This window comes from Mesitornis unicolor, unplaced genomic scaffold, assembly GCF_000695765.1.
Source record: "Mesitornis unicolor isolate BGI_N332 unplaced genomic scaffold, ASM69576v1 scaffold14366, whole genome shotgun sequence".
NCBI classification, from domain to species: Eukaryota; Metazoa; Chordata; class Aves; order Mesitornithiformes; family Mesitornithidae; genus Mesitornis; species Mesitornis unicolor.
In genome coordinates, this window is record NW_010193182.1 from 1 (window position 1) to 26303 (window position 26303).

The 26303-nt window shown below is 44.8% G+C and overlaps 2 protein-coding genes across 2 annotated transcripts in view; one reads left to right on the forward strand and one right to left on the reverse strand.

Moving 5' to 3' along the window:
* Positions 1 to 1432: 1432 nt before the first annotated feature.
* Positions 1433 to 10125, reverse strand: LOC104542911 (amiloride-sensitive sodium channel subunit alpha-like). Its single transcript, XM_010187378.1, has 13 exons — positions 9806 to 10125; positions 8743 to 8995; positions 7351 to 7544; positions 6869 to 6972; positions 6303 to 6466; positions 5629 to 5727; positions 5330 to 5339; positions 4934 to 5041; positions 4542 to 4620; positions 4303 to 4360; positions 3508 to 3563; positions 2114 to 2189; positions 1433 to 1840 (listed from the first exon to the last, which is right to left on the reverse strand). Exons 1-13 carry the CDS (start codon positions 10123 to 10125, stop codon positions 1433 to 1435), a joined length of 1929 nt encoding a protein of 642 aa, XP_010185680.1.
* A 12109-nt stretch (positions 10126 to 22234) lies between these two features.
* Positions 22235 to 26303, forward strand: part of UBE2J2 (ubiquitin-conjugating enzyme E2, J2) — a 9354-nt gene continuing 5285 nt past the window's right edge. Inside the window, exon 1 of the mRNA XM_010187376.1 lies at positions 22235 to 22261. The gene's annotated coding sequence lies outside the window, so the exon portion shown is untranslated. The remainder of the gene's footprint in view (positions 22262 to 26303) is intronic.

A 26303-nucleotide genomic window follows, 5' to 3' on the forward strand; every position in this document is an offset into this window, starting at 1 on the left:
CACTCAATCCCCTCATCCAGATCAGTGATAATGTTAAATAGGACTGGCCCAAAACCGAGCCCTGGGGAACACCACTTGTGACTGGTAAAGACACACTCCTATTTCATTAACGCAATTAATGACACACAGCAGCTCAAGACACCCCAGCCCTTCCAACAAGGTGCTGCTGCTCCAAACTCCTCCTGGAGCAGAAACCAGGACGTGGCTTCCACAACCCCCGGGGCCCAAGGGGAGATGCTCAGAGGTGAGCACGGAGCTGCCGAGGGGGACGTGCCTGCAGGGAAAGGGCTGCAATGTGATTTCTCCTATGGCTGTAGGGTGGGGGATTTGTGGGGTGATGGGCTTGCAGGAGAGCAGCTGCTTCTTGGGGGAACCAGAACTCTTTTCATGAAGTAGCACCATGCATTTTGGCTTCTGCAGGTAAGGTCTGGGCATTTTGAAAAAAGACTTTTCCACAGCCAACGCTTAGAAGTAAGAATTGGGCAGTAAAAACCCCCACATATCAGTTTGGCAAAGTCAAACTAAACTCCAGTCCTAGTCTGTATTCAGAGCACGTTATTATTTTAAAAAGTTACAAAACAAAGCTCGTTTATTCCTTGTCAAGTCTGGTTTTCTACAGGAAGGGGTAAACAAGACAACAGCAGAGTAAAATGCTCCTGTGCAAACACCATCGTCAAAAATAAACGTGTTATTTTATGTACACATAAGTTACTGTCAAATATTAACATCAAACCATCTCTATTTACAAACGGACTGCAACAAAAACGCAGCGTTGTTTTAATCCTCGAAAGAAGTCAGATGCTTCGTCTGTGACATTACAAAGTTATCACCCCCACTTCTGGTCTTTGCTCTCCTCTACGAGAGTAAATCTCGTTTGAAATAACCTGGGGTAAGTCCAGAAGCATCTCAGCAGCAGCAGCATCCTGTGCATTGCCCTCAGAACGCACCCGTGAGGCTCAGGACAGAGCGGTGCCGTGGAAGGGAAGCTGCAGTGGGAGCCACCTCTCGTTGTCACAGCGCTGTCACCCTCTGGACAACGTGTGCTCCTTCCCCTCCGCTCCATTTCCTGCCATTGGCAGCCAGGCTGCCTTTCCTCTGCCTCTGTGAAATGTAGATGGGCCTGTCTGAAGCCACGGGCTGGTTTCCTCACCAGGGTTTAAAGGTTAAAAGCCATAAATAAGCTTTTATGGGGACTCGAGGACTGCAGCAGCGCAGTTCTCCCCTTCCCAGATACTCATTAGGAACAACAAACGTGGTGTGAGGCCTGCACCCAGCACACGCAGGTGGTTTAAAGATGAAGCTGTAATCGCTGGAGGAGGACGGCCCGGCTCGGCAGCGTGGTGTTCAGGTGCTCAGATCGTGGGCCCAGAACAGCACCCCAGCATTTCCAGGGGAGTTTCAAGCCTCCCACTGTGTGCACACAAACACCTCCTCAGCTGTTCGGTTCCTCTTCCACAGCGCTGTCCTTCGTGTGTCTATATCCATTGAGCACCACGTCTGGGCACAGCTCTGGCCTCCCCACCTTGCTGGAGAGGGGGTGAAGATGCAGATCGCTGTTGTCCATGGCAATGGTCACTCCAGACAGGTGAGTGCGAGCAGAATCATCGCCTTTGCCAGCTTCTTCTTGCACAACCCGGTAGTTTTCGAGGCTCAAGCTCACGCTGGGGATGGTGGGAGTGTGAGCTACTTTCAGAGTCTTTGCCCTGAACCTTTGGTAGCAGAAGAGGAGAGACAAGACCACTGTGTCTATCAGCAGCTCAAACATTTCAACTACAGACAACACCGAGGATCCGAACCAGAGGCTCCACTGGCTTCCCATGCTGGACAGCAGCAGGTTCTCCTGTGGACAGAATCAAAGGGTTGAGTTTATCAAACACAGCAGAGCTCTGGGAACACGAAATCACTGCATAGTGCCAGCAAGTCAGCCAGCTGCCTGCCATCTGGGGAGGAGTTTTGTGTGACTATGTGAAACGTGACGTTTTCAAGGCTCTTCCTTAAGAAGAACAACCCCATCCCACCTTGGGGGCTGGAAATAATCCTCCCTCCAACCATACACAGCACACCGTAACTAATGATGGGTAACAACGCTCTGAGCTGGTGTCGTGCAACCTACTGAGAGCAAAGGGGACTCGTTCACCGACTGGTAGTTCAGTTGCTGGTAGAAGATTGTCACCTTGGCAATGTCCTTCCTGTATTGGAGAAAGGAAGCAGTTAGCAATGAGGGATGTCCATGACAGCAGGATGACCATGAGCCAGCACTGTGCCCTTGTGGCCAAGAAGGCCAACGCCATCCTGGGGTGTATCAGGAGGGGGGTGGTTGTAGGGCAGAGAGGTTCTCCTCCCCCTCTACTCTGCCCTGGTGAGACCACATCTGGAATATTGCATCCAGTTCTGGGCCCCTCAGTTCAAGAAGGACAGGAACTGCTGGAGAGAGTCCAGCGCAGGGCTACAAAGATGATGGAGGGAGTGGAGCATCTCCCTTCTGAGGAGCGGCTGAGGGAGCTGGGGCTCTTTAGTTTGCAGAAGAGGAGACTGAGGGGAGACCTCATTCATGTTTATAAATATTTAAAGGGTGAGTGTCACGAGGATGGAGCCAGGCTCTTCTCGGTGACAAACAACGATAGGACAAGGGGTAACAGACACAAACTGGAACACAGGAGGTTCCACTTCAATTGGAGAAGAAACTTCTCAGTGAGGGTGACAGAGCCCTGGCCCAGGCTGCCCAGAGAGGTTGTGGAGTCTCCTTCTCTGCAGACATTCAAAACCCGCCTGGACGCCTTCCTGTGTAACCTCATCTGGGTGTTCCTGCTCCGGCAGGGGGATTGGACTGGATGAGCTTTGGAGGTCCATTCCAATCCCTGACGGTCTGGGATTCTGGGATTCTGTGATGTCCACGTGTCAGACCACTGGCATTCTGCTCTCCATTTGACACACTGATTTCTTAGCAACAGGTTTCACCACTTGCTCAAGCTTTCTTCCCAAGGTGTTTAACACAGTCTTGGGAAGAGGTTACAGATGTGACTGTCTTGCAGTGTTGTGAGGGATAACACTGGACATTTATTAGGTAACACCGTACATTTTTCTCTTGTCCTCCCTTTCCAGTCTAACATCTACAACTTCTGCAAGGATGAAGAGTTAACCCATAGTTTTAACAGGACTACCTTCTCTTCATTAATAGTTATCAATTTGGCAAGGGCGAGTGTCAGGAGGAAGGAGCCAGGCTCTGCTCTGGGATGGCCAATGCCAGGACAAGGGGCAATGGTCCCAAGCTGGAGCACAGGAGGTTCAAGCTGAAGATGAGGCCAAAGTTTGTGAGTGTGAGGGTTATGGAGCATGGCCCAGGCTGCCCAGAGAGGTTGTGGAGTCTCCTTGTGTGGAGACACCCAAAGCCCTGGCCGTGTTCCTGTGTGACTGCTCTGGTGATCCTGCTGTGGCAGGGGTTGCACTGGGGGAGCTTTTGAGGTCCCTCCCAACTCCTGATATTCTGTGATTCTCGCAGTGACCAACCTGTTGCTGGTAGAGTTATATCCGTTCTGATGCCTTAGAGCTTGGCGGACCCAGTCCTGCAGCAGAGTACATGTTGGTTAGCAGATTATATTGGCAATCCTGCCTTCTGAGTTTCTGCATGCTTAATATTTTGGAAATGTAGATTTCATAAGCTATAAAATGGCTATTGCAAATAGTTAAAGAGAATGCATCTGTATCTGCCAGAATAGTAAGAAAACACACACTGGTATTTTAAGTGTGTATAGTACTCTGGTTCTTAAATTCTGCCTTTAATGGCAAGCCCACCAAATAATTTCCTCTTTCACAAGGTATTGGTTGTATTTACACCTATATTATCACCTATTTCACATGAAGTAGTTACCTGGTCAAACTGACATCAGAACCTGAGAAATGGCAAGAGGTCAACTATTGACTCACGGAGTTTCCCCTGCAGCCCTGCGGCACCTCACAAGCTGTAGTAAGTGAGTTGTAGCAAGTGAGTTGTTACACCACAACACCCACTGGAAGCAGCAAGTCATTAATGCCACTTTGTAGGTGGGAACAAAGGCAGGGAGGTGAATTGCTTAAGGTCACGACAAAGTTTGGGTTGCAACTGGAACTGAATGTACCTCTCTGGTGTCCTAGTCTGGCATCTTAACTACAGGCTCAGTCCCTTGCGCCCAGGTTTTGGACCTGTGTGCTTTATTTGCCATTTCCAGTGCCTGAGTCATTGTTTTCAGCCCTGACTTTAATGCCCCAAGCACCACAACAAATCCAGTGTCCCCTCTAAACGCAGCAGTTGTCCGTACAGACTACCTGAGACTTGGTTGATGGCCATTTAGCCGTCCCAGCAGACACCTTGTACAGTGATTCCCTGCAAGATAAAAATGGAGATTACAATCACTAAGACTCTTGGCATATGACTCTTTCTGGTTCAGAAAATGCCAAAATTCAGTCAGCCAGTTGGTCCATCGATTTTCCACTAAGTTGCCTACATTTCCACTGGCGTAATTTTCCTCTGCGAGCTGGCATTGCGCTCTACTTTTGTGACCTACCGGCAAGGCTTGGGGCACTGGTCGAAACAATTCAGGTGATGGTTTCTGAGCCTGCTGTAGAGCTGGTAAAAGCAGTGACCTGGTGAAAGAGGTGAGAGGAACACACTCAGACACTTCCTCAGAAAATAATGGAAGGGTACCAAAACCTCTGCCCTCACCAGAAAACCAAGAGAAGTTATTCAAAGCTTTGTCTTACAGCAGCACAGCTACCAATATTGGTAACGTGAAAGAGATTGGCTCTATATTAATGTCCTTAACAAAGAGATGCTTGATAGCATCAAGATTATTTTTATGCACTAAGTAATCAGTAATCCAAGGAGCCACGTAACCAGTGAGCATTGTAGAAGGTTTTCCCTTCTGACAAGGACAAGACAGCAGTCTTCTGCTCTTACCCCATGCAGGCTGCTTATTGTAGTCGCAGTATTCAGCACCAGGAGGCAGTGGGTAGTAGTAATAGCCACAGCCACATTTTCGGACCATTATGTGCTGAAAAAACAAGCCTGGAAGGTAAAGAAGGCAGAAAAGATTGGATAAGCCAGAAATTCTCCGGTGCCCAAATCTTCAGTCTGTACCAATGCAGCCACTGGGAGACACAGATTTTGTACACATCAACCATTACTAGAGCATGACGATGCAAAAGGTTTTCACCTTTTATTCCTTATCTTTACCTCTGAAAACTGTATTGAACTCACTGAGACAGAGTTTTCCCCAGCTCCCTTTTTCGTTATGCCCGGTAACATCTCAGTTAAACAGCCTCAACATGCAGAGCCAGGAGCAACTGCTTACACAAATACAGACCTGGTAGCCCATGAATGTGCTGCTAGAACAGGCCAGCGGCCTGGGCTGGCTCACTGTCTGATCTCTCTTGTGTTGATACTCTGGGGCTGAGTATCCCCCATTCACTAAAACACATTTCAAGTTGTAACTCCCTGGCTGTGAACTTCTTTTCAGAGGGGCATGAATCTCTCTGTTATCTCCAGCAACGAACCTGCTGATCTGCAAGTCTCTCTGGAGAGTAACATAGGACTTGTTTGCAGTTCAGCCTCTCTGAATAGGCTGAAGCCTCAGCCAGCCACTCTGACAATACCTGCAGGGTGTAGGAGTTGTTGTAAAGGAGTTTAACGTTCACATCATTGCCATTAGTCGTGCATTTCCCATAATTGCCACCTAGGCGATTCACCTCATCCTGTGGACACAGAAAAGAGGCCTGAGTGATTAGGAGCTTTAATTTGACCATCACTATCTAAACTTAACTGGATGGAGCACCATATAAAGGACAGGAAGTGTAGTAATATATGTGACCAGCTGAGCTATACCTGGCTAATAAAACATATATAGTAACAGGGCAAAGGTAGGAGAGTGCATGTGGTCAGTCACTGTGGTTCAGCTGACAAGCAGGAACTCATCGTGGCAAAATAACTAAATCACTTCTGCATGTTTGTTCTCATCCTAATATACACATGCAGCCTCCTGTGTAGAGCTGGAATAGGATGTAAGAAGCTTAAGAGCCTCAGTGTAAAACAAATCAGGCCCCAATGTATTGAAGACCAAAAGGAATAATTTGGAATAACTTTGTTTGACCCCTGGGAACCCAAACACAGCGGAGAGAGAAAAGTGGCTTGCATAAATATACAGGCACAGTCACGAAGTGAACACAAGAGTCCCACAAGTCCACTGTGTGAGTCAGTCCCAACATTCAGGTCCTCACAACTTCTTGCAATCCAAAGGAGAAGAAACAACGCTCTTGAGCAAGCGGCTGACCTGCTGAATGCCGATGGTCGTTGCAATGCCTGGTCTGATGTCAAAGCCTTCGTGCTCGAGGAACGGCGTCTGGTTGTGGTTGTGTATCATCACTTTCACACCTGCTACCGTAGACAAGAGTGGGATGTGATCCTTCTGCTCTGCTTTCAGGATAAGGGAAAGTCCTGGAAACCAAAGAAAAGGGAAGCATATAACAACTTATTTTGGGCCACAAGAGGAACACCACTATGTCTTGAATTCTCAGCACTGATCAAATTGCTGTCTTAGCTCACAGAAGAGCCATTCTTTTCCTTAGAGACCTTAGGTCAGGTCACAATTGTACCAGCCTATTCAAAAACTGTAATAATATTCTTAAATTCATTCTTAAAAATGAAAATAATATTCTGCTTGCTGTAAGTTAAGATATGGCTGATATGGCTGGCACATAGATGTGCAAGCAAATACAGTATAGGATTTGTGCCATAGAGAGGGCTCTATGTCAGTAAGTCATGTAGAGAAGATATATTTAATACATTAAAATCATATTAACCTTGGCTCTTCTTCCCACCCTCTGCCAAATAACATACCATAAGGGATTCCTGGTTTTGTAGCTGTCCAAAAGGAGTCTGTTCCCTTGCTGTTAAAAGTATAGCAGCTTCCAAAGACCGGGTGGTGAAAGTGATCGTAGTCACTGAAATCAAGAGAGATTTTGATGGGTTTTGCTTATGAGTGCAGCAATATCTTTACTTCTGTGTAGGTTGTGTTTTGTGCATGTGTGTGTGTATGTACAGGAGTGCCTATGGGAAAGAGCTGTGAACTCACTGGAGACAAGGAAACATCCAGGTGCACGGGATTCACTGCAAGGTTACAGCCAGAGTGGCAAACACAGGAGCCAAATTTAGAGTTCTGACTCCATTTTCCTTCTGCCAGGTAGACCAATTTTTTCCCTGCTTTAATCAATAGGAGAAACAGATTCTCTCTTTCATTGTTCTCTTCAAAATTATACCACTTTTGATTGTACTGAACTTCCCTGGCCAAGTCAACCCCCACATTCCAAGAAGTAACGTACCTGGGTCTGCAAGGCTCCCCATCGTACTGACAGGAGTAAACCATATCTTCTATTTGCTCCTCATGGTCAGAAATGTTGATTATGACTGGTAGCTGGGACATGATATTCATGTAGTGAAACCTGTACCACTCAAGAATCGCACCCATGCCAGATGAGTAGGTCTTGTAGAAGCAATTCCCACCTGTGGCATTGCACTAGAAGACAAGAAGAGACGGAGCCATTCAGAGCAGCCAGGACACAACAGCCCAAGGTTTGCAGCCAAGCAAACCTTGGGAGAAGGAAGGACAGGCCTGGTGGGAATCCTCTACAACCCATGAATCATGAACCAAGTCCTGAGACGCTTGCTCTGTTCTTACTCAGGCCTTAGATGGGTGAACACTCAGACTCTGGTGAAAGTGCGACTGGTGAAGGACTTCAGGACAGGGCAGGACGGTATGAATCAGTCAAAAACTGCTGGCCTTTCAAGCCACATCAATCTCTCTCTCACAGCTTCTGCTCTTAGATCTAAGCTAACCCTGGTTTTGATATGGAGACTCTGAAGCGTTTGCATTCTTCTCCAAAGTCACAAGAGTACATTCATTGTATTCATCCTCTTGATTCGTTATTGCCATCTCTTATCTGCAACATTTCTCGTGCCCCCAGTACCACAGCTTTTAGACACTGAGGGAATCCTCGCATGTTGTTTCTCTGTGGTTTCTTGGCTCATTTTCCAAGTCTAAATATTTTGTATATCTTTATCAAGGGGTACAATGATTCCCATAGCCTGCTGCTACCATTCTCTAATTAATTTGTCACTGCCAGAAGGGCAGGTGGGCTCCGTAAGATCACTGACATTGTTATTGTTCTACTCCACAAGGATCCTAGCAATTGGCACAAGCTGTTAGAGGCAGGAATAGATTCTCCTGAAACATCCTCCAAGCTGTCATTACACACAACTGAAACGTTCTAATTTTTCCCTCATTTTTTTGAATGCACCTTGTGACAGCTGTGTCAGGGCTCTGAGTGCTCTATCAATCCTTAATGGCCTTGAGCAGCCTCACCTGGGATCTCTACCCACACCCTCTGCCCATGGGCCCAGGAGCTCATTTAAGCTCAGCCTTGGGCCTTTAGGTCTGTTTTGTGTGGCTGTTGCTTTCCTCCTGCATCACAGTGGGATCATTTCATGGACTGGTCTAAAACCTGCTTCATCACCATGAGCTTGCATTATGGACTTTTCACTGGACCTGGCTGCCACCTCTGGGCTTTCCCTGCTTGCTTGCTCAGGTACCATGGGATGGGACCCCAACTTGGCCTGCTGGCAGCATCCCCCTCTGCCCCCATCCCTTAGGGAGCACTCAGTCCTCACTGCTTGTGTCTGTTGTCAAGTTAAAATCAAAGAGGACACGTGCTCACCAGCTTGAAGCCCACGCTGGAAGGCCTCTTCCCTGAGCTGTTGTTGTGGTCGGGCATTCTCTGGAGTGAGAAGTTTTGGCTCAGCTTGAAGCTGGATCTGCTGAGGTTGCCCGTGCTCGACAAGTCTTTTACGTGGAAGTTTTGCTCGTTCATGTGCAATAAGCTGGCTGATGTGTTGATGCCATACAAAAAAGCGATTGATTCCTCTGCCATGTGATCCAGTTGAACCAAATGTTTGCTAACCAGTTCAAATCTGCAAGGAACAGAAATATTAGCTGAATACCCACATTTCTATTAGGCAAAAGCACTTTATTTTACGTATTCTCATAGTACCTATGGAAAGGTTGCTCTCCTGGTCTCTGCAGACCTTGGTGTCTGCGTGAGAAAAACCAGCAATCATGGCTTAGCATAGCTTAAATAAATTAATTTATTAGGAGCTGAACTTCCAGTTGCTGGGTCCTCCACCGAAAACCTCAGAACTTGAAGCTGTTGTGCACAAACTGGCCTTCCTGTCAGCCAGTTAGAGAAATATTCGGAGGAAATGATGTAATTCCTTCATGATGCAATCTTGATAACTTGCCACTACAGTGTGAGCCTTGTTTGACAGGCAGAGCCATGCAGACTTCCCCAGAGGTGATATTGTTTCCTTAGAGCCATTCTGCAGTATGAAAAACCAAGCCAAACCAGCTCCAGCATGCAGCATTCCAGAGACTGGCAGTTTAATTAGGAATGAGTGCACACCGTAGCCATGTTTTTCAGGGAAAGACTGTTTTTATCAGAGCAGAAAATCAGTTAGCAGCTTGAACCAAGTCCCAAGGCAGAGTTCCCTCTATCCTGACTCAGTGCATGAAATAAACTGCTACATGCTGTTGCACAATTCTCAACAAGATGTTGTCTTAAAACCAGTTTAGAAATAACACCAGTCCCTTTCCACCTCGGTGAGGCAGAGGGACCTCCCTCTACCTTCAGCCTCCTCCAGGCTACAGGCATGAGGTTGCTGACCCTTGCTGAACCATTGTGACCACGTAGACATGACTACAGCCGAGGAGAAAGCACGAGTTACCTGTATGGGTCCAGATTGCAGATGGTAATTGCTGGAAACATCTTGGGCTCTGAATGCATTGACATGGTCAGGACAACAGGGTAGGCCCAGTACTGGCTGAACATCAGTGCAAATTGCCAGTACAACATGCCAAAGCTGGCAAGTAAAAGCAGTGTCCAAAAAGCTGTTTTCATCCTATTGCTGTCTGAGCATACGAGGCGGATGGTGCCGTGGATCGTTGTGTTCTTGCAGAAGAACTCAAACATGTCCTTGAAGGAATCATAAAACTCAATCAAGCCTTCTTTCTTCTCTTCTTCTTCTCTTGCCACTTCCTGCTCCATCCTCTAAGTCTGTTTCTGGTCAATAAAAAAGAAAAAAAAAAAGTCTTATCAGCCTGTTAGAAAGACCAAGACCGATCTATGGACTCGTTCAAACACGGTGCCAATGAATTTGTTATAAGGAAAAGCTGGAAAGAGCTGAGAGCTGAGCTGCCACTCATTGGTTTTTCCAGAGTCCGGACAGCAGGAAGCAGCAAAGAGGTCAAACGTTCTGCGTGCTGCTGCCGCAGTAACCTGAGGGACTCCACACACTCACGCTGTGACTTCTCCATGAGTGTGCGTATGCAAAGTCAAAGTGAGTAATGCACGAGGTGCTGAGAAGTCTGCAGCCAAAGGGGTGTGTAGGTTTCTTTCTAAGAACACCCAGGACCAACATTTAATTCTGAAACACTGCGTCATCGTGCACTAATACAGATCAGTACCTAATTCATTTATTGTGAGTACATTGCTAGGGAACTATGCTGGCCTATGGGCCTGAAAAAAGATCAGCTCAGAAGCAGCAATTCCTTACTCCAAGGAATAAGGATAAATCCAACTTTCAAGTGAATGGAAGGGGCAAAGTAGGATCTGGTTTTAATATTTTGCTGTGTGCTCTCTCATTCTGCAGAAGGAGGTAAACAGGATTAAGTTCTGCCAGCCCTGAAATAGAGGCACTTCCAAAATGAAACAGCATTGGTATTTCATAGTTCAGATGAGCAGAAAGAAGGTATTTAGGAAAAGAAGTGGAGGAAAACACCACCTCAACTGAAACCACAGAGGGGATTAACCAAATTAGGATGCGGATAAAGCACTGCAGCTATTACTTGAAATGAAACGCTCTTGGATTATTTCTGAAGACCACAGAGACATTAATCACTGCTATTCACAGAAGTTTTGCCACCTCTCACATAAATAGTTTCTTCCAAGAATCTAAAAATCTCCTTCTCCGTATTTCACAGAAGTGACAAGGAAGCTCAGAAACTGAAAATCACCAGAGAAGAGTGGCACAGCTGGAAATCAAAATCCAAATCTCCTTAGTCATGGTAAGTAAAAGAGCCACTGTGCCACCCCAGATAATTTCAGACTTCATACTGATGAAAATGTGAATGTTATTTACGCTCCTATGTTTTAGCGATCACAGACTGAGGAAATCTCCCCAGGTTTTAGCTCCAGTTTGGCACACTGCACTGATGCTGACATACTTCCACTTACTGATGGGGACATTAAGTCCTGCAGTGTCCGAGTTTCCAACATTACAGCACTCTGTGAATCACCCGACCCATTAAGCTATTAAGAGAAGTTTACTGAGTACACCTTGGTCTAACCTTAACTCCAAAGAAAAATCTCAGCTATACAGGAACAGAGTTAGAAGACGAGCCAAGGGGCACACAGATAAGTAAAGAATTGTTGCCTATGTGATAACGAAATGGAAACTCAGGGCCTTTGCTTTTGGGCCGGGGAGTGTTTGGTGGTGGCATCAGCTGATACCCATGAGTGCCCTGACCTGCAACGTCTTCATCCTCAACCAGACCCTTCCATCTTCAAACACGGCGTTATTTCAAAGGTTTTTGGATAGGACTCTGCATATGCAATGGTATTTTAGAGTTACAAGCTGCTAGGACAGTTTCTCCATGTACCCATTCATGTCAAATATTAGGAACAATCCTTAAACAGTGAAGAGCGCTCCAAAAGCTGTATACCAGATTAGCTTTAAAATACCCCACAAAGGGGTATTATCTGACAAGGAAACCCAGTTTATCCCACGTTACTTCCCCAAAGACAATAACACACCGTGTCTGTGTTTTCTAAGACATTGTTTAACAAAAATACAGAGTTAACTCAAAGGCATATGCACTCCCTTCATACTTTCATCATTAAATGTGACAAATGATTTTTCCTATTTCTTAGATACACTTGCCATTGAACACGTACAGGAAGCCCAAGCAAAGCGAAATACTAAAAAAAGGGCATGAACAATTAAAAGAAAACGTGTGTGATGAAGAATTGAAGTGAGATTCTAGCAATTCCAATTTTGCTACAAGGAAATACTGGTTTTTTCTGCATTGTGGATATATAATTAAATTGCTTCTCCTACACAGAGCCATAGTACTCTGAACTGCTGCTTACACCTTTTATCAGCCAGAAAAAGCAGGATAAAAGATAACAGTTACCAAAAGGGAATGCTAAATCAAATCTATCAAACACAATTTTTCTAGCTATAATTTTGAATCTAAAAAAAAACCACCTGTAAACATTCAAGCCATGGCTTTCAGAGTCAATCTACGGCTTTCAGACATTGACTTGGCTTTTAAGGCTATGGCTCCTTAGCTCACACCGTTTGCACCTGCATTCTTAAAATAGCCAGAATGAAAACAAAAAAACCTATGAGAATTCAAAACAACAGAGGGAAACTTTCAAAACGCACACGTGCGCAGGCAGCAGAACATCCTCTCCCCGCTGGTTTCCCAGATCAGCCTACCACTAATTTATTTAACACAGCAATTGCAGCCAGGGATTTAACAAAACACGTAACAGCACCAGTTACCAGTTGCCCGTCTCGTCTGCGGTAAACGCCTGGGGAGAGGCTGCAGGTTATAAGAAAGCCTAACAGGTACTAAACACTGAAACACGAGCGTCATGCCAACAAATATTTAACCATGTGTATCAGTATCTGTATCTACATATCAATCATACGCACACAGGAATACACAGCAAAACAACTAAGACCAAATTGCAAACCACCCCACTGTACCTTGGCAGAAACTCTACCTCTGAGTGCTTGGAGCAGCCACTAAACTCAGCCTTGGGCTTTATCTTGAGCAGAAGCCAAGTCTTGGTCCAAAGCTTTCAAGTTTCCTTTGCAAACTGAGGTGCTTTGGGAGCTGTCCAGCCTTTATGGATCCCATTGATGACATCAAAAGGGGCAGGACTTCACAAACAGATCATGGAAGTTATTCAAAGCATGATCCAGGGAATAATAGGAACTGAATGAACTGGACAAACAAGTTAACATTAAGGTTACGCTTCAGTTAAAGTTAGTTTGAGTGCTGGTGCTGTGATCATTTCTTTTTTGTTGCTAAGACTAAGCTTTTTAGCCATAATTGCTACAAATACCTAGGGAAGTAACCATGGGTCCTGTAAGGTTCTTCCTGCTCTGAACTTTCCCATCAAGGAATTATCTTTCTGCCTCCTTTTCATGGTTTCCGGAAGCTTGCATGATCACTGGTAATTGGAGCCATTAAGGTTTCCACAGGAGTGCTTGAGGAATTGCATACCTCAATGTAATCTGAAATGATCAGCTACTCAAAGGCACGTGTGGCAGTGGATTTCTTCCTGCTTCTCCAAGACTATTGCTCACATGTAGTGGGCTATTCCATATTCCCATTGCCATATTCCATTAGGAGTTAAACTCTTCAGATGTTGGGACTCGAATAGTCTAAATCAACGATGAAACTCAATTTAAATCAGAACACCCTGGATTTTTGTAACACTCCTTGCATAAGTAATGCAGAAGTAGATTCTGGGACTGCTAAAGCACCTCAGGTTGCTTGCATCATTAGTACTGACATCTGCTCAGCTGGAAAGCAGCTCTGCAGTGGTTTTGCAAGAAGCTTGTTATAAGGAAATCTTAACGCTCCGGATAGGGATGAAGTTTAGAGCTCCAAATCAGAACACTGAAAACCCAGTTCTGTCACGTCCATTTATCTGTCCCCCGCCCTTCTTTCTCTCTTCATTTTATATTGTGCAATAGAAAATGGCAACAATAAGTTCTTGACAATGAAATTATTGCACAATGAACATTCACAAGACAAATTCTGTTGCTTCATGATGGCTGCAGGCCTCGGTGTAGAGACTCTCTGGCAACACATCAGAACAATCCCTTCTGAGCCAGCCATGAATTTTTCCTGCAGGAAATGGAGAAGAACTGGATATGCAGACAACGCTGTCCCTCAAGCAAGACACCATTTCTGTCCGCACTTGCTCATTTGTCATCCTGTACCCTGAGCTGGGAGCAGAGGGGAAGAGAACCCTTTTGCTGGTTAAAAAGTAAGTTGGTGCTGGTTTCAAAATACAGAAACAGATTATGGAGATAACACTCATGAGAAATTTCTTTAGGGTTGCAAAAAAGGCTATGCTATAATTATTTTCAGTGGGGCAGAAAATGGTTATTAGTGCTCATAGTGCTGCAGTGGAGGGAAGGAGTATTAATGGAGTCACACCCCCTTGAGCTGACCAAGACAGTACAGGTACACAAAAGAAAGGAATCTTGCCATTTTGCTTTTAAGCTTTTCTGTTGCTGTGACATTAAAGGGACTGCTCAAACCCCACGCTGGACCCTCAGCTCTGCGCTGGCCTTGATTACTGTGCATACTCAGCATGGGTGGCACTGCGATTCTCACCCATTTGGTAGATTGCTGAAACAGAAATGCAAATCACAGCTTGCCTTCAAATGTGTGCCTGTCTTAGTATCAGCAGCAGCGCAGAGCAACAGAAGAGAGGTACAAAGAGTATCCTGCAGGCAGAGAGGAGAGACCTCAGCTACTTCATGTAGAGTTACTTGGGGAATTCATGTTCCTCATGGAAAGGACTTGGGAACTTAATGAAATCTACTGCCAGACAATAACTTTTATTATCCTTAACTATTTCCTTACATCTGGTGCATGTGAAATGAAGTTTTGCTCTCTACAGAGCAAACCTCTCTCCTAACACTGGCTTTGGCTGTTATTAGACACCAAGCAGATGAACAGCACAGACAATGTTCAGCACGCAGAGCATTCAGCGTGCCTGCCCTTCATTACATCTGCTGTTGTCACAGGCTTCAGTGAAAGGGTCACAGAGATTAAACCTGAGAAGCTTAATGATGATCTCCAGCTGGTCCCTCTTGCTGGGACTGGCTGGCCCTCTGGAGCTCAAATATTAATGTTTTTTTTTTTTCCAATCTCATTTTAAATGTCCAAAACAAGAGGTGCCACACTGTCTGGACTTCTTGTCAGAACACTGAATTGCAGTGAAGCGAGTCTGACCAGATAAGAAGGCTTTTCCTAATCACGTAAATCACATTTTTTGGCTTACACAGGAACAGGAGAGGACACTTCAGCTACTCACTCATTAAGACTTTCCCAGTTGGATGAAAATGGCTTATGCCGAGAGGCCTAAAACAAATTAGCAAACCAAAACGACACATCAAAATCCCCCCGCTGCCAGCAGCTCTCCCCGTGTCCATACCATCCTGCAGACTTCACCGTAATTTGCTGTCCACTAACCACACAAAGTGTCTTTCAGTTATTAACTTTCTCCCTTGCTGCATTTGTTTCGCGTTACCGTGCCCTCTCACGCACGTTTCATTGCTTCCTATTATTCCTCAACTCGCCTGTGTCTTCTGGAGGTCCCCCACTCCTTTCTCTGCATTGCTGTTCAGTCTGTGAGCTGTGGAGAGCGGCCTTTGGCCTCCACTAGCAGCGGACACAGAGCAGATCCTGCGCCCTCCTGCCTTCAGCAGCCTTTGTACATCTACAGTTTAGTCTTGATTTGTTAGCAAACCTTGCTTTACTCACGTCACTTTTTCCTGCATGAATGGCGTTTATTCTCCTGGAATGCTCCAGGTTACTCTGTCAAACCATCTTCCCACATTTTCTCTTATTGCGCAGGACACAGCATTCCAACTCAGTTTTCTTCTCTCCAAAATCAGCGTGACTTGTCTCCTCTGGTTTTGTGGAAACTCCCTCACAGCGCTTTCTTCACGGCCACTGGATGAGCCAGTCTATTCCTCCTCCCACTCAAAGGCAGACAAACTTCTGTGGGCACCTATAAAAAAAGGAAACTCCCAGTGCTTCCTCCTGGCATTTGTTGGTTGGCTGTGCTGCGTATGGGCTTGAACTGGCATGCATCAGGCATTACCTCCTGTGTTTTTTCCCAGTTCATACCAGTCAGAACCACTTTGCTGTCTTTTCAAAGCAGAACACAGAATTGTTGTTCTCCTTTCCTACTAGAGAAAGCAGCAGTACTCAGAGGTATTATGGAAGTGCTGGCAGCTTGTCCAGTCCCATGCAAGTGGCAGAACAAAGGCAGTCCCTGCCCTGGAGAGCTCTCAAACATTGCTTAATGTCTCCTTTTGATCCTGCCCCAAATGTTGCTGAACTGTCTCTGATCTTTCAGATGTTTTCCTTGACTCCTGGAGTCTCTGTGCTGAAGCTCTGTTCACTATAATTTCTTCTAGGAGTCCCAACATTCATCACTTTGCTCATGCCATGCTTTGAGCCATGGCTGAGGGGATCTCTATCTCGAAACCACAGGGAGCTATGCCTGCAGAATCAGGATGGCACTGGTGTACCTTGGTGTCCCTTTTGCACTGGTTTGCATCTAGTCAAAGCAGCTTCAGTTGCTGCAAAGGCTGCCAAACCTGCTCAAGGAAGCAGGTAAACACTCCTTAACTTGTGCTGAGCTCCCTCGTGCTCTGGTTCTATCGCCAGCAAGGTGAAGCTGGCTGGCACATCCTTACAAAACCCAGAAATCACAGCAATGAGCACACGCATATTCTGACAGTCACCAGCCATTTAAATATTCCTTAATTACACCTCTTGTTATGAAGAGGCCTCATGTAACCCCTGCTCTTCATTCAGCCTCCACCAGAGGCGCATAGGGTTAAAAATGCAGCCTCAGTAGCAAAGTCCTGCTGGCTTCCAGTATGACCAAGCATTCATTTCCACTCACTCACCTTTCTGAGTAAGATGTCTGTAGCAGCTCCTGTCATCCCTCTGGGATAACACCTGCTTTTTGTTTCTCTTCCTGTTCTCTGTTCTTGTTCCTTTAGTCACAGGCCTTCACAGATGCTGTTCTACCTGTTCGGACCTGACAACCCCTCAGCCAACTTCAAAGATTCACAGGCTGGTGAAATCCTGATTGCCAGTGGGTATTTGTTTTAATCCTACTCCAGCTCAGCAGCAGTATCTGTAGGAGTGCTGATGCAATGAGGACTGACAGAGGTTGGAGAACATCACCAAAAGCTTCTTGTTCTGTGGACGTGCAAGACGCAACCATCCTGGAATCACAGGTACCATAACTCCATCATAAATGAAGCCCAAATCTCCTCAAGCAGTTGCCAAAGCTCCTGGAGCAAGTGATAGATAGCACATCTGGCTCCTGTCTTCTGGCAACAGGCAGGCAGATCTCCCCTGGTGATCCCAACTCCTCTTGGTAGCCAGGAGAGAGATGGCAAAGCAATGCTTGGTAGCAATTTACTGGGGTTAATCAATCCAGTAACTTCAGGCTTTCCTATTAGGAACTAGAACAGATGTCAACAAGAGGAAGAGGCGCTGCAGTATGGCAACTAGGAAGGAGGGGAATGAAGAAACCGGGAACAAACTGCGCAAGGGCAAAACAATCATTAGCAAATGGGTAACTGAAACTAGCTATTACATAAATGGCTGTGTCAGCTGTCATACCTCTTGAGATGGATGCTTTTTGGGTTAAATTCGGGTGCAATACTACATTTTCCGTCAGCAACCTCTGCAGGATTCCTTCACCTTGTCATAGAAAAGCTCTGTCTGTGCCTGAGCCGGTAATTGCCAAGTCACAGACCCAATGCCCCTGCAGCAAACATACAAAGAGCTCTACACAGGCTGCTACTTTAGAAAGCGTTGTAATAATCCTCTGAATGCAGGTAAACCCTAAGGGAAGCACTGCGGCTGAAGAAAAGACCTGCCTTTAAAAAAAGAGATAATTTTATAACCTTTAAATGATGCCAAAGGCGATCCAAAGCGCTGGGCTGATGTAGGGATTGCATAGATGACTTAATTTTGATTCATTCAACCTTGCAGAAGATTATCTGGGTGACCCATGAATGTCCCTGTGCTCTGGATCTGTTTGCTCTGATGTTTGGGGTGTGCTTATTCACACGGAAAGCACCGTAGTTAGCCAGTAAGCACTAAGATTTGTTATTAATCACTTGTTTTTCATTTTTTTCATGCTCGGGAAAGCTTTACCAGCCAATCAAAGAGTAGCAATGCTGCCATGTGGCTTCCACGACCCGTACCTCACCATGAGTAATGTGGAGTGAATAGTCCATCTGAACAGCACAAATATTCCTGGTCTGACCTGTCTGAAATCCTCCACAGAAATCCCCAAGCAACCTCCAGAAGTTAGATCAGGAATGGTTTGTAACCAATAGGAGCTAAATTGGCCTAGTGATGTTTTCTCCTTGAATTTATCCTACCAGCACCACATCAAACCCAAATAAAGGCAGCAGCCTACAAACTCTACGTCCTGTTTGCTGGAGGGTCCCTGCTTGCCAAGGAGATTTGCTGTCCAGCAAAACCAAATAAAACAACAACAAAAAAAACTCCAACCGAAATGAAAACCAACTGCAACGAGAAGATATTCAACTTGCCCTACCCACCAGAACCACAAAAACGACGGCAATAAATACAAAACTCGACAAAGGTAGAGCCTGCCGCAACAAGGGCAAAGAAATACCACCTTGAAAGCCTTAAACTCTTGAACTCTTCTCTCCTCTTGCTGTGCAATCCTGGGCAAATCTTTCTGCCTCTCTCTCTCTCTGTGTTGCTTCATCTCTGAAATAGACATAATGACACTTTGCAGCATTGTTGAGAGGGTTAATTGGTGTTTGTATAAAGCTTCGGTGATGTAAGCTGCCATGTAAGCATGAGGATGACTACTGCCTTGATACCGCCTGTTAATTGCGACAGGCTGGGTTGTAGTCATGCTACAGTATTTAAAAATGATGTTTTAAAGAGATATTCCTAGATCTCATCTGATATTTTAAGGTGAGCAGTACTTATTCCTGTGTTAGACAAAGAGGGGACAGAATTCTTCGTGCATTTAACAATCCTGCAGATACCTTCCAGCAGTGTGCAAGGGGTGCTGCCTACATCAGATCCCATACATTTTGGCCTTCAGCCTCATCAAATGAGCTCCTTGCAATGCCCATTGCTTAACATAACAGACTTTCTTCTCACTTCATGAGCATGAGAGGATAAGATCTCGAGATTATTTTCACTTCTAGACGCATTTGTCACGAAGAGGTCTACAGAAAAGAACACCCGTAATTTGCATTTGCCATGCAGGCAATATTTATTACTATTATTATATTATAATATGCCTCCAGAAGTGAATGTGCATCGTGAGGGCTCGTATCCTTTACCTGATAGTTGTTCCAAAATTCTCTCTCCTCTTAGAGGATGCACTCACTTGTCATGCAAGGACTAACAGATAGGTGTACAATGCAAGTAAGGCATTTTGTATCACTTGATTTTGAAAAGCATCTTAACATAAAATAACCCGATTTTCATCATTATCCCTGGCATTTTGAACTGGAGTCTTCCAGCAGGTTTTGGCAGCAAACTTCAACTTTATATTCTATTCCATTAGAAACCTGAACACTGACTTTGACTTGATAGATCAGCAGCAATTACCTGTGAAACTCTGTTCAAGACATTCCTTGATCCCCCGTGCCCTGCTTTGCCACTGCAGCTAGGTTAGTTCTTTGTCAAATAATACTGTATACTACACATATCTGTGCACTAAAGATTAAACACAGCAGTGGAGCTACAAAGAGGGTCAGATTGGGGGGTTTCACTATTGGGATGAACAAAAGCAGATTACCTTTGATCTGTCACAGACTTCAAAATATGCACTGAGCACCCCTCAGGAGAAAAACTGTCTAGGACACATTGTCATGAATATTCAGTGTAAATTCTGAGGTGGAACATCATTCTGTTATTCCAGGTGCCACAGGAAATCATGTTATCTTCTTTCTGATCATCTGTCTGGCATGTATTTATTATTAAGCTGCCCAGAGACTACGCTGGCAGACATAAGTTCTAAACATTATCTGTAGCAATAGTTCCCCAAGGCTTCCCTCCTCCTCTTCAAAGATGTGTCTTCCTGCAAGGTTGCAGCATCTCCCAAAGCTTTACATCAATAAATGAACTGTTTATCTACACCTGAACGGATCAAAATGTGGCTGTAAAAGACTGCATGAGCTTCTACACTGTTTGCTCCAACCATTCTGGTGCTTCTCTTCATGGACGTAAAGGAAGAAACAGATCAGAAGGTGGAGTGGGAGAGCAAGGATGTAGAGCTCAGGTTAAGTTTAGCAGGTGCTCTGTGTTGCTTAGTAAGGTCTACAAAGGAAACATTTTATCATGGAAAGGCTCATTTCCTCCTGCCAGCACCGGAGACAATTCAGAGGCATATTTGTCAAAGAAATTTAGCAAAGCAGTCCATTCAATGAGCCTCATTTTGTGTCTAACCAGAGGAAAACAAACCACTGGTCAGCTCAGCCAGGATCTTCCCATAGGACTGAATTAATATCTTAAACATGTAATAAAAAAATGCCATGAAAATTGCAAATGATCTCTCTGAAGAATGTTTATCTGTAAAGATCTGTGCAGAGATTACCTGGCCTTAAAGGAAGAGCAGCAGGAACAAAACCACAGCCATTATAATGGCTTTTGAAGGCACACATCCATCTTGCAAGGTAATAGCTTAATAACATCCTAATACTAGGCATGCTGTACTTTGGATATAAAGAGCAATGTAATCATACAAATATCAAATAGTGAAGAGGAGCATGCGGAAGCAGTAAAAGGCTCTGAGGGAAAGTGATGAAGAGGAAGGAGAAACTGGTATGTCATGCTCTTTGTCTCTGCATCCTAAGGTGATGTCATTAGAAGGCCACTCATGGCCACTGATGGCTGTGCACCAATTATCCTTTGGGTAACACAAGATGGGGAGGTAAATGAGAACTGGATCCTGGTACTGGTAGAATAAATAAGGAAGAGGTCTGACCTTTCCTCTTTCTGACTCAGAAACATGGTGGAATTCTTTTCGAAGTACTGCTATCTCCCTGTCAATCATCATAAAGGAGGTCATGCCCGACCTTAGGCAGGCAGGAGAGGAAATACAAATGGAAAAAAGCCCTGGTTTCAGCAAGTTTATCAGGGATTTATCAGTGCTTAGGTTAAATTGCCTGTCATTTTATTTGGGTCACCTAAGGCTGTCTGATTGCCTGCTGCCTCTCCAATTCAGACAGTAGCAAATGGAGTACCTCACAAAAAGTATGATGCCTGGAAATATTAATCTGGCCTATAAATGAACAACATTGATCATTATCATAACAGCAGTTATTATGGAACACAAAGATTACGATTCATGTTTGGCACTTGCTGACGCGGAACCTTTAGTCCAGAGAGCTCAAAATAGGCAACACTCAGCAAATGATTAAGTGTGCATGCTTCCAGTAAAGCTTGATAAATCATATTATCCTTTCTTTATGCAATAAGAAAAATGGAGCTTCAAAACAACTGCCTGATCTCCTCGTGATCAACAGCTGAGCAGTGAGACTCAGGAACCATCACAGCCCTTCGCTGAACCTCAGGATAATCACCCAGATTGAAGCCATTTACGAACAAGTTATCAGTTCCCATGAGGCTCAGTTTCCTAGGGAATCAGAGGGTTCGGGGAGTTCTACAAAAGAATTTGTGCTACTAAATAACACTATATGATGCTTCTGTAATACCATGAAACAAACATGCACTGTAGAGACAAAATATTAATTAAAGTTACTCAGTACAAGCCAGTATGGCAGTTAAAGCAATAAAAACCCTCAGAAGGACAACGAATTCAAAACACATAATACCTTTAAAATGCCCTTTGGACAAAGATTAAGAGAGGGCCAACTTGGCAGCACTTTGAGAAAGCCAAACCAAAAAAACCCTACGTTGTTTCATCCATCACTGAAAAGGAACTACTTTTAGATGGGAAAGAGCAAGATGTTGAATGCAAATGCCATTGCTCATAGTTTAGACCTGGAAATGATGCATCTCACACGCACCTGAAATTGCAAGGGAATTCAGGAAGGCAGGATATAATTACTGGAACTAAATCTGGCCAAGACGTTAGCATTAATGTCCTGTACTCTTATAAAGAAGGATTATTGGTCAAGGACACATCTTGGTTTGGCTGCAAGCTCAGATGGTAGAGAACACGTGGCCGGTGAGTGCCTTGTCACAAACGTGACCCTGGGACAGTGTCACAGTTCTCACCTGCACACGGGTACTTACAGTTGCAGCACGTTCAGATACGGGTGGTGGAGATTCGCTACAGAGTGCACAGTAAATCTCTTTCTGCCTCTAATAAGGTCCAGAATTCCAAATTTCTGTTGCTGAAAGCCCCTCTGAAAAAAAGAGAAAGAAACCCCGAACCTTTGTAAAAGTTTTGCCTTCGCCCAAAATGAAGAAATACCATTTAAATAGTTGAGTAAATACAGTTCAGCAATATTTATTAATGCTGAAACCCCCCAAATCCTAAGGCCTTTTACCTAGCATAAATAAAAAATGGCTTTACCAGCATCACTGGCTGGTGATGAGGCCCCTGAGTGTTTTTTCCCCAGTTGTTCTCTCCTTCTGTGTCCCATCCAAGCTTTTTGTCCTCTGTCCAACTCCTCCCTCTCCTTTATTGTGCTTGGAAATCTCCACCCACATCTCCTACTTGGGTGTAACACTCCCAGGCCTCCTTCTTTCCTGATCCCTGAGGCTTTTGCTCGCTCTGAGTCTTGGTTGTGTCTTTGGTTATTCCCGGCCAGGATTTGCCCAGCACCTTCTCTCTCGCATTTATTCACTGGGCAATGATTTCTTTAATGCATCTTGTGCTTGTAGGCAGGAAGCAAATTCTGCCTTTGTGCACCCAAAATAGTTACGTGGTTAATAGCTGCTTTAGAAAGCAAAGATCAGTAATCTCACTATGACACATGTCAGGGAACACATTATATGGATGTGGGAAGTAAGAGAGTGCATTATAACTGACTGATCTCCCAATTCCATGGGCTACAGAGACTGGAAAAACAAGAAAAGGGCCCAGGGGGTGGTTCTCTATTCAGGGTAGGAGTAAAGATCCCTGGTTTTTTGAACTACTAAAACTTTAACTACTAAAACTTTAAGTACTACTTAAACCAAGACCCATCTCGGTTCTCTGAAGCAGCGATGGGTTCAGCGGTCAACCCATGAAATAACTAAAGCAAAAATCCTGCCCGTTGCGCACGTGAGTTCTGCAGTGAGGTCCTCCCCTGATCCCAGGAAATTGCTTCCCCAAGGATATATCAAATGTCTTTCTGGGATACAAGAACTTTCCATTCGATCAGCATCCTCAGTTCTGGGCAGCCTTGAGGCACGGATGCTCTTCCAAGCCTTGTGTGTCTTTCTGGACAATCTAAACACAGCCACAGCATTGCCACATTTGCTGGGCACGGTTGCATTTGAGCGCATGTGAACACTAATTAACCCTCACTGCACTCCTCAGGGTGCGTTTTCTTTCTCGAATTGTTTCTTCATCCACCAAGGGCAGCCTCAAAACACTCATTGGACTGCATGCATGGAGTGGTGCATAATGGACTGCTTCATTTGATGGAGAAACGGCAGCAAAGGGCTTACCCAAAGGCACCCACAAATAGAACTAATTCTGACTCCTGTTATTTGTAGCTGGCGTGAAAATTGGCAGTTTTCTTCCAATTGCAATTAAAGGACAATTTTCTGCAATGCGAAAACCAGCCAGCTATGTATTTTTAATGAATAATATAAAGGGTTTGTGCTCACAAGTAAAGATGCTTTCACGTCCTGTAACCACCCGTGTGATCCTGCTGAGGGGCCCATATAAAGTTAAAAAAACAACTCCAACCTTTATGAGATGGTGAACTGTCTCACTTGTCTCTGTCCTGAAGTTAATCACGTTCCAAGTTAATTTATCCAAGTTAATTTAGCAGTATGTGCTTATTTAACTGGTGCACTTAATGGTTTAAGAACATAAATTCAGAAATCCTAGTGACTTCCCAAGCCCAGGTTTAAAATGTGCCTTCAAGACATGATAGCAGGACACCGAAGGTATTTTACAGAGAGGAAATTCTGGAGTGTGATTCATTTGCATGTTGGAAAACAGCTGGGAAAAAAACCAAACTGCTCTGGGAGAGAAGTCTCAATCTACGCTGTCATTAGTGCTGAGAATAACATACCAGCCAGGTGAGTGCAATGTTAATGACAACTCACTTAAGCATTAAATACTCTGGGGTTAGGGAACATTAGGGGGAAGGATAGAGGTGTAAATATGAGCTCAGGAATCCCTTCAGCCTCCTGGGGCCTTCATTACAGTCTCCAGGTTCACATCTCTAGACTTGGATGACTTGAGTAGGAATTCCAATGCAAATATTTAAAAAAAAAAGACAAAATTGTAAAGGGGAAAAAAAGGGAATTGTCCTCAGGTCAAAGGGTATAAACCAAGGTGTGTATTGTACTGCATGAGTTGCCACAGGGAATTTATTAGTTGAAATACATGTAGGCTAATCAGCATTTTAATAATACCCTGTATTTATACAGTGCTTTTCATCTTGAAGTATAATAATCATTTATTATAAAGAGTTCCTGTTGTTCTGCAAAACCTTCAAGCACTTGTAAGCTGTGGGCTCAGATTAGAGATAAGGATGAGCGAGTGTAAGAGATTAAAACAAAACAGATCAACTCTTACTTCTTTGCTGAAGGAAACCATTTTCCCTTGGATCATTCCGTGGCACCAAACTCAAACCAGTTCAAATAAAAGAACGGGGTTTGATTCACTGACTCAGAAGGTTTTGATGTGGCCACAGGTGGGACACGCGAACACTTTGTGTATGAAAGATCCCACTGCTGGGATTGAAATCTCAAATAATCGAGGAAAATGTAGACATTTGAAATGAAACTGCCCTGCAATTAAAATTTTTACACCCTTCAGCAAACTGAAAATATTTCTGTTTGCCTGGTTTCTCTCTTTAATGATTTCAGCTTGCCATTTTTTTTCCCCTACAACCTCTCTCATTTTTTTACCGCTAGAAAAAGATTTCTTAGCCATCTCTGAAGCTTAGGTAACAAAAACTGCTACACCTCTCAGTGGGGTTCTGGAAGTCCAAACATCAGTTCAGTTTGCTGCAAAGCTGTAGCTCTCTGTGGGGTCTAGCACAACACTCACTTTGCACCAGCAACCCTGCCTCAGTGCTTAGGACTTAAATGAAAACTACACACTCCCACTGAAAACAGACAGATGTGCTCCAGGGAGATATTCTAAGAGCACACAGAATCCCAGAATATGAGGAGTTGGAAGGGACCTGGAAAGCTCCCCCAGTGCAAGCCCTGCCAGAGCAGGATCACCAGAGCAGTCACACAGGAACACGGCCAGGGCTTTGGGTGTCTGCACACAAGGAGACTCCACAACCTCTCTGGGCAGCCTGTTCAGTGCTCTCTCAAATATTTTTGCCAGAGTCTTTTGCAATCCCCAGTTTGTAGGAACAAAGTGAAATTTAAACAGCATAGGTGGTTTCAAAGTTGGCTGTCGCCCACAGGTACTGAAACCACAACCATTTTTTTCACCCTCCTTTCTTGCTGTTATTAACCTCCACAAACCCATGACCGGGAGTGCAATTCTGGACAGCAGCCTGTGCTACTCCGGTGACAGAATTAAGAGCTTCAAAGGTACGTGGGCTATCACTGCCCTCTGTTGGGTACCGGTGCCATGGAGGACGCCTGCAGCATTCAGAACAACGAGAAAAATTCTGGCCTTTATTGTGGTCATGCAGTCCCATCTCTCAGTCTGTTGCAAACTCTTTGGGTAACTCAATCATTTTCTTTTCAGCCTTTTCGTTTCACCTGAGGCAATAAAGGAAGCTTATTAGCCCAGTGACAAAGGTACACCTCCCCTTAAGCTACTACATATGCTAACAATTCACTCTTCTTAAACATTACTGAAGCAACAAAGGCACGAGTAGGATACAAAATGATTTGCTGCATTTTTATGGGCCTACCGTGGAATTCTGGAACAAAATTTGCTTCTGTACTGAATGACTGAAAATGAGTTTGGATTGATCCGTTTCATGAACACTGGGCATTTAAAAAGATTCAGGAGACTTAGAGCAAAAACCCCCACATACAACGAATTCTTTTTCGGGCAAGAAAAAGTAAGAATGGCGATGTTTAAGCACACCGGATTTCTGCTATCACCATTTCCTTCCCCGCCGCTGACTTTCTGCCTTGATTACGTGAGGGCTCACAGATGCTCTCCCTATGGCGGGACCTGGCACGGCCAAGGGACTGGAGGAGCCGCAGTCCGGGGACTCTGCAGCCCAGGAAACCCGGCAGCTTTAAACCATGAGCCCCGAAAGCACCAGA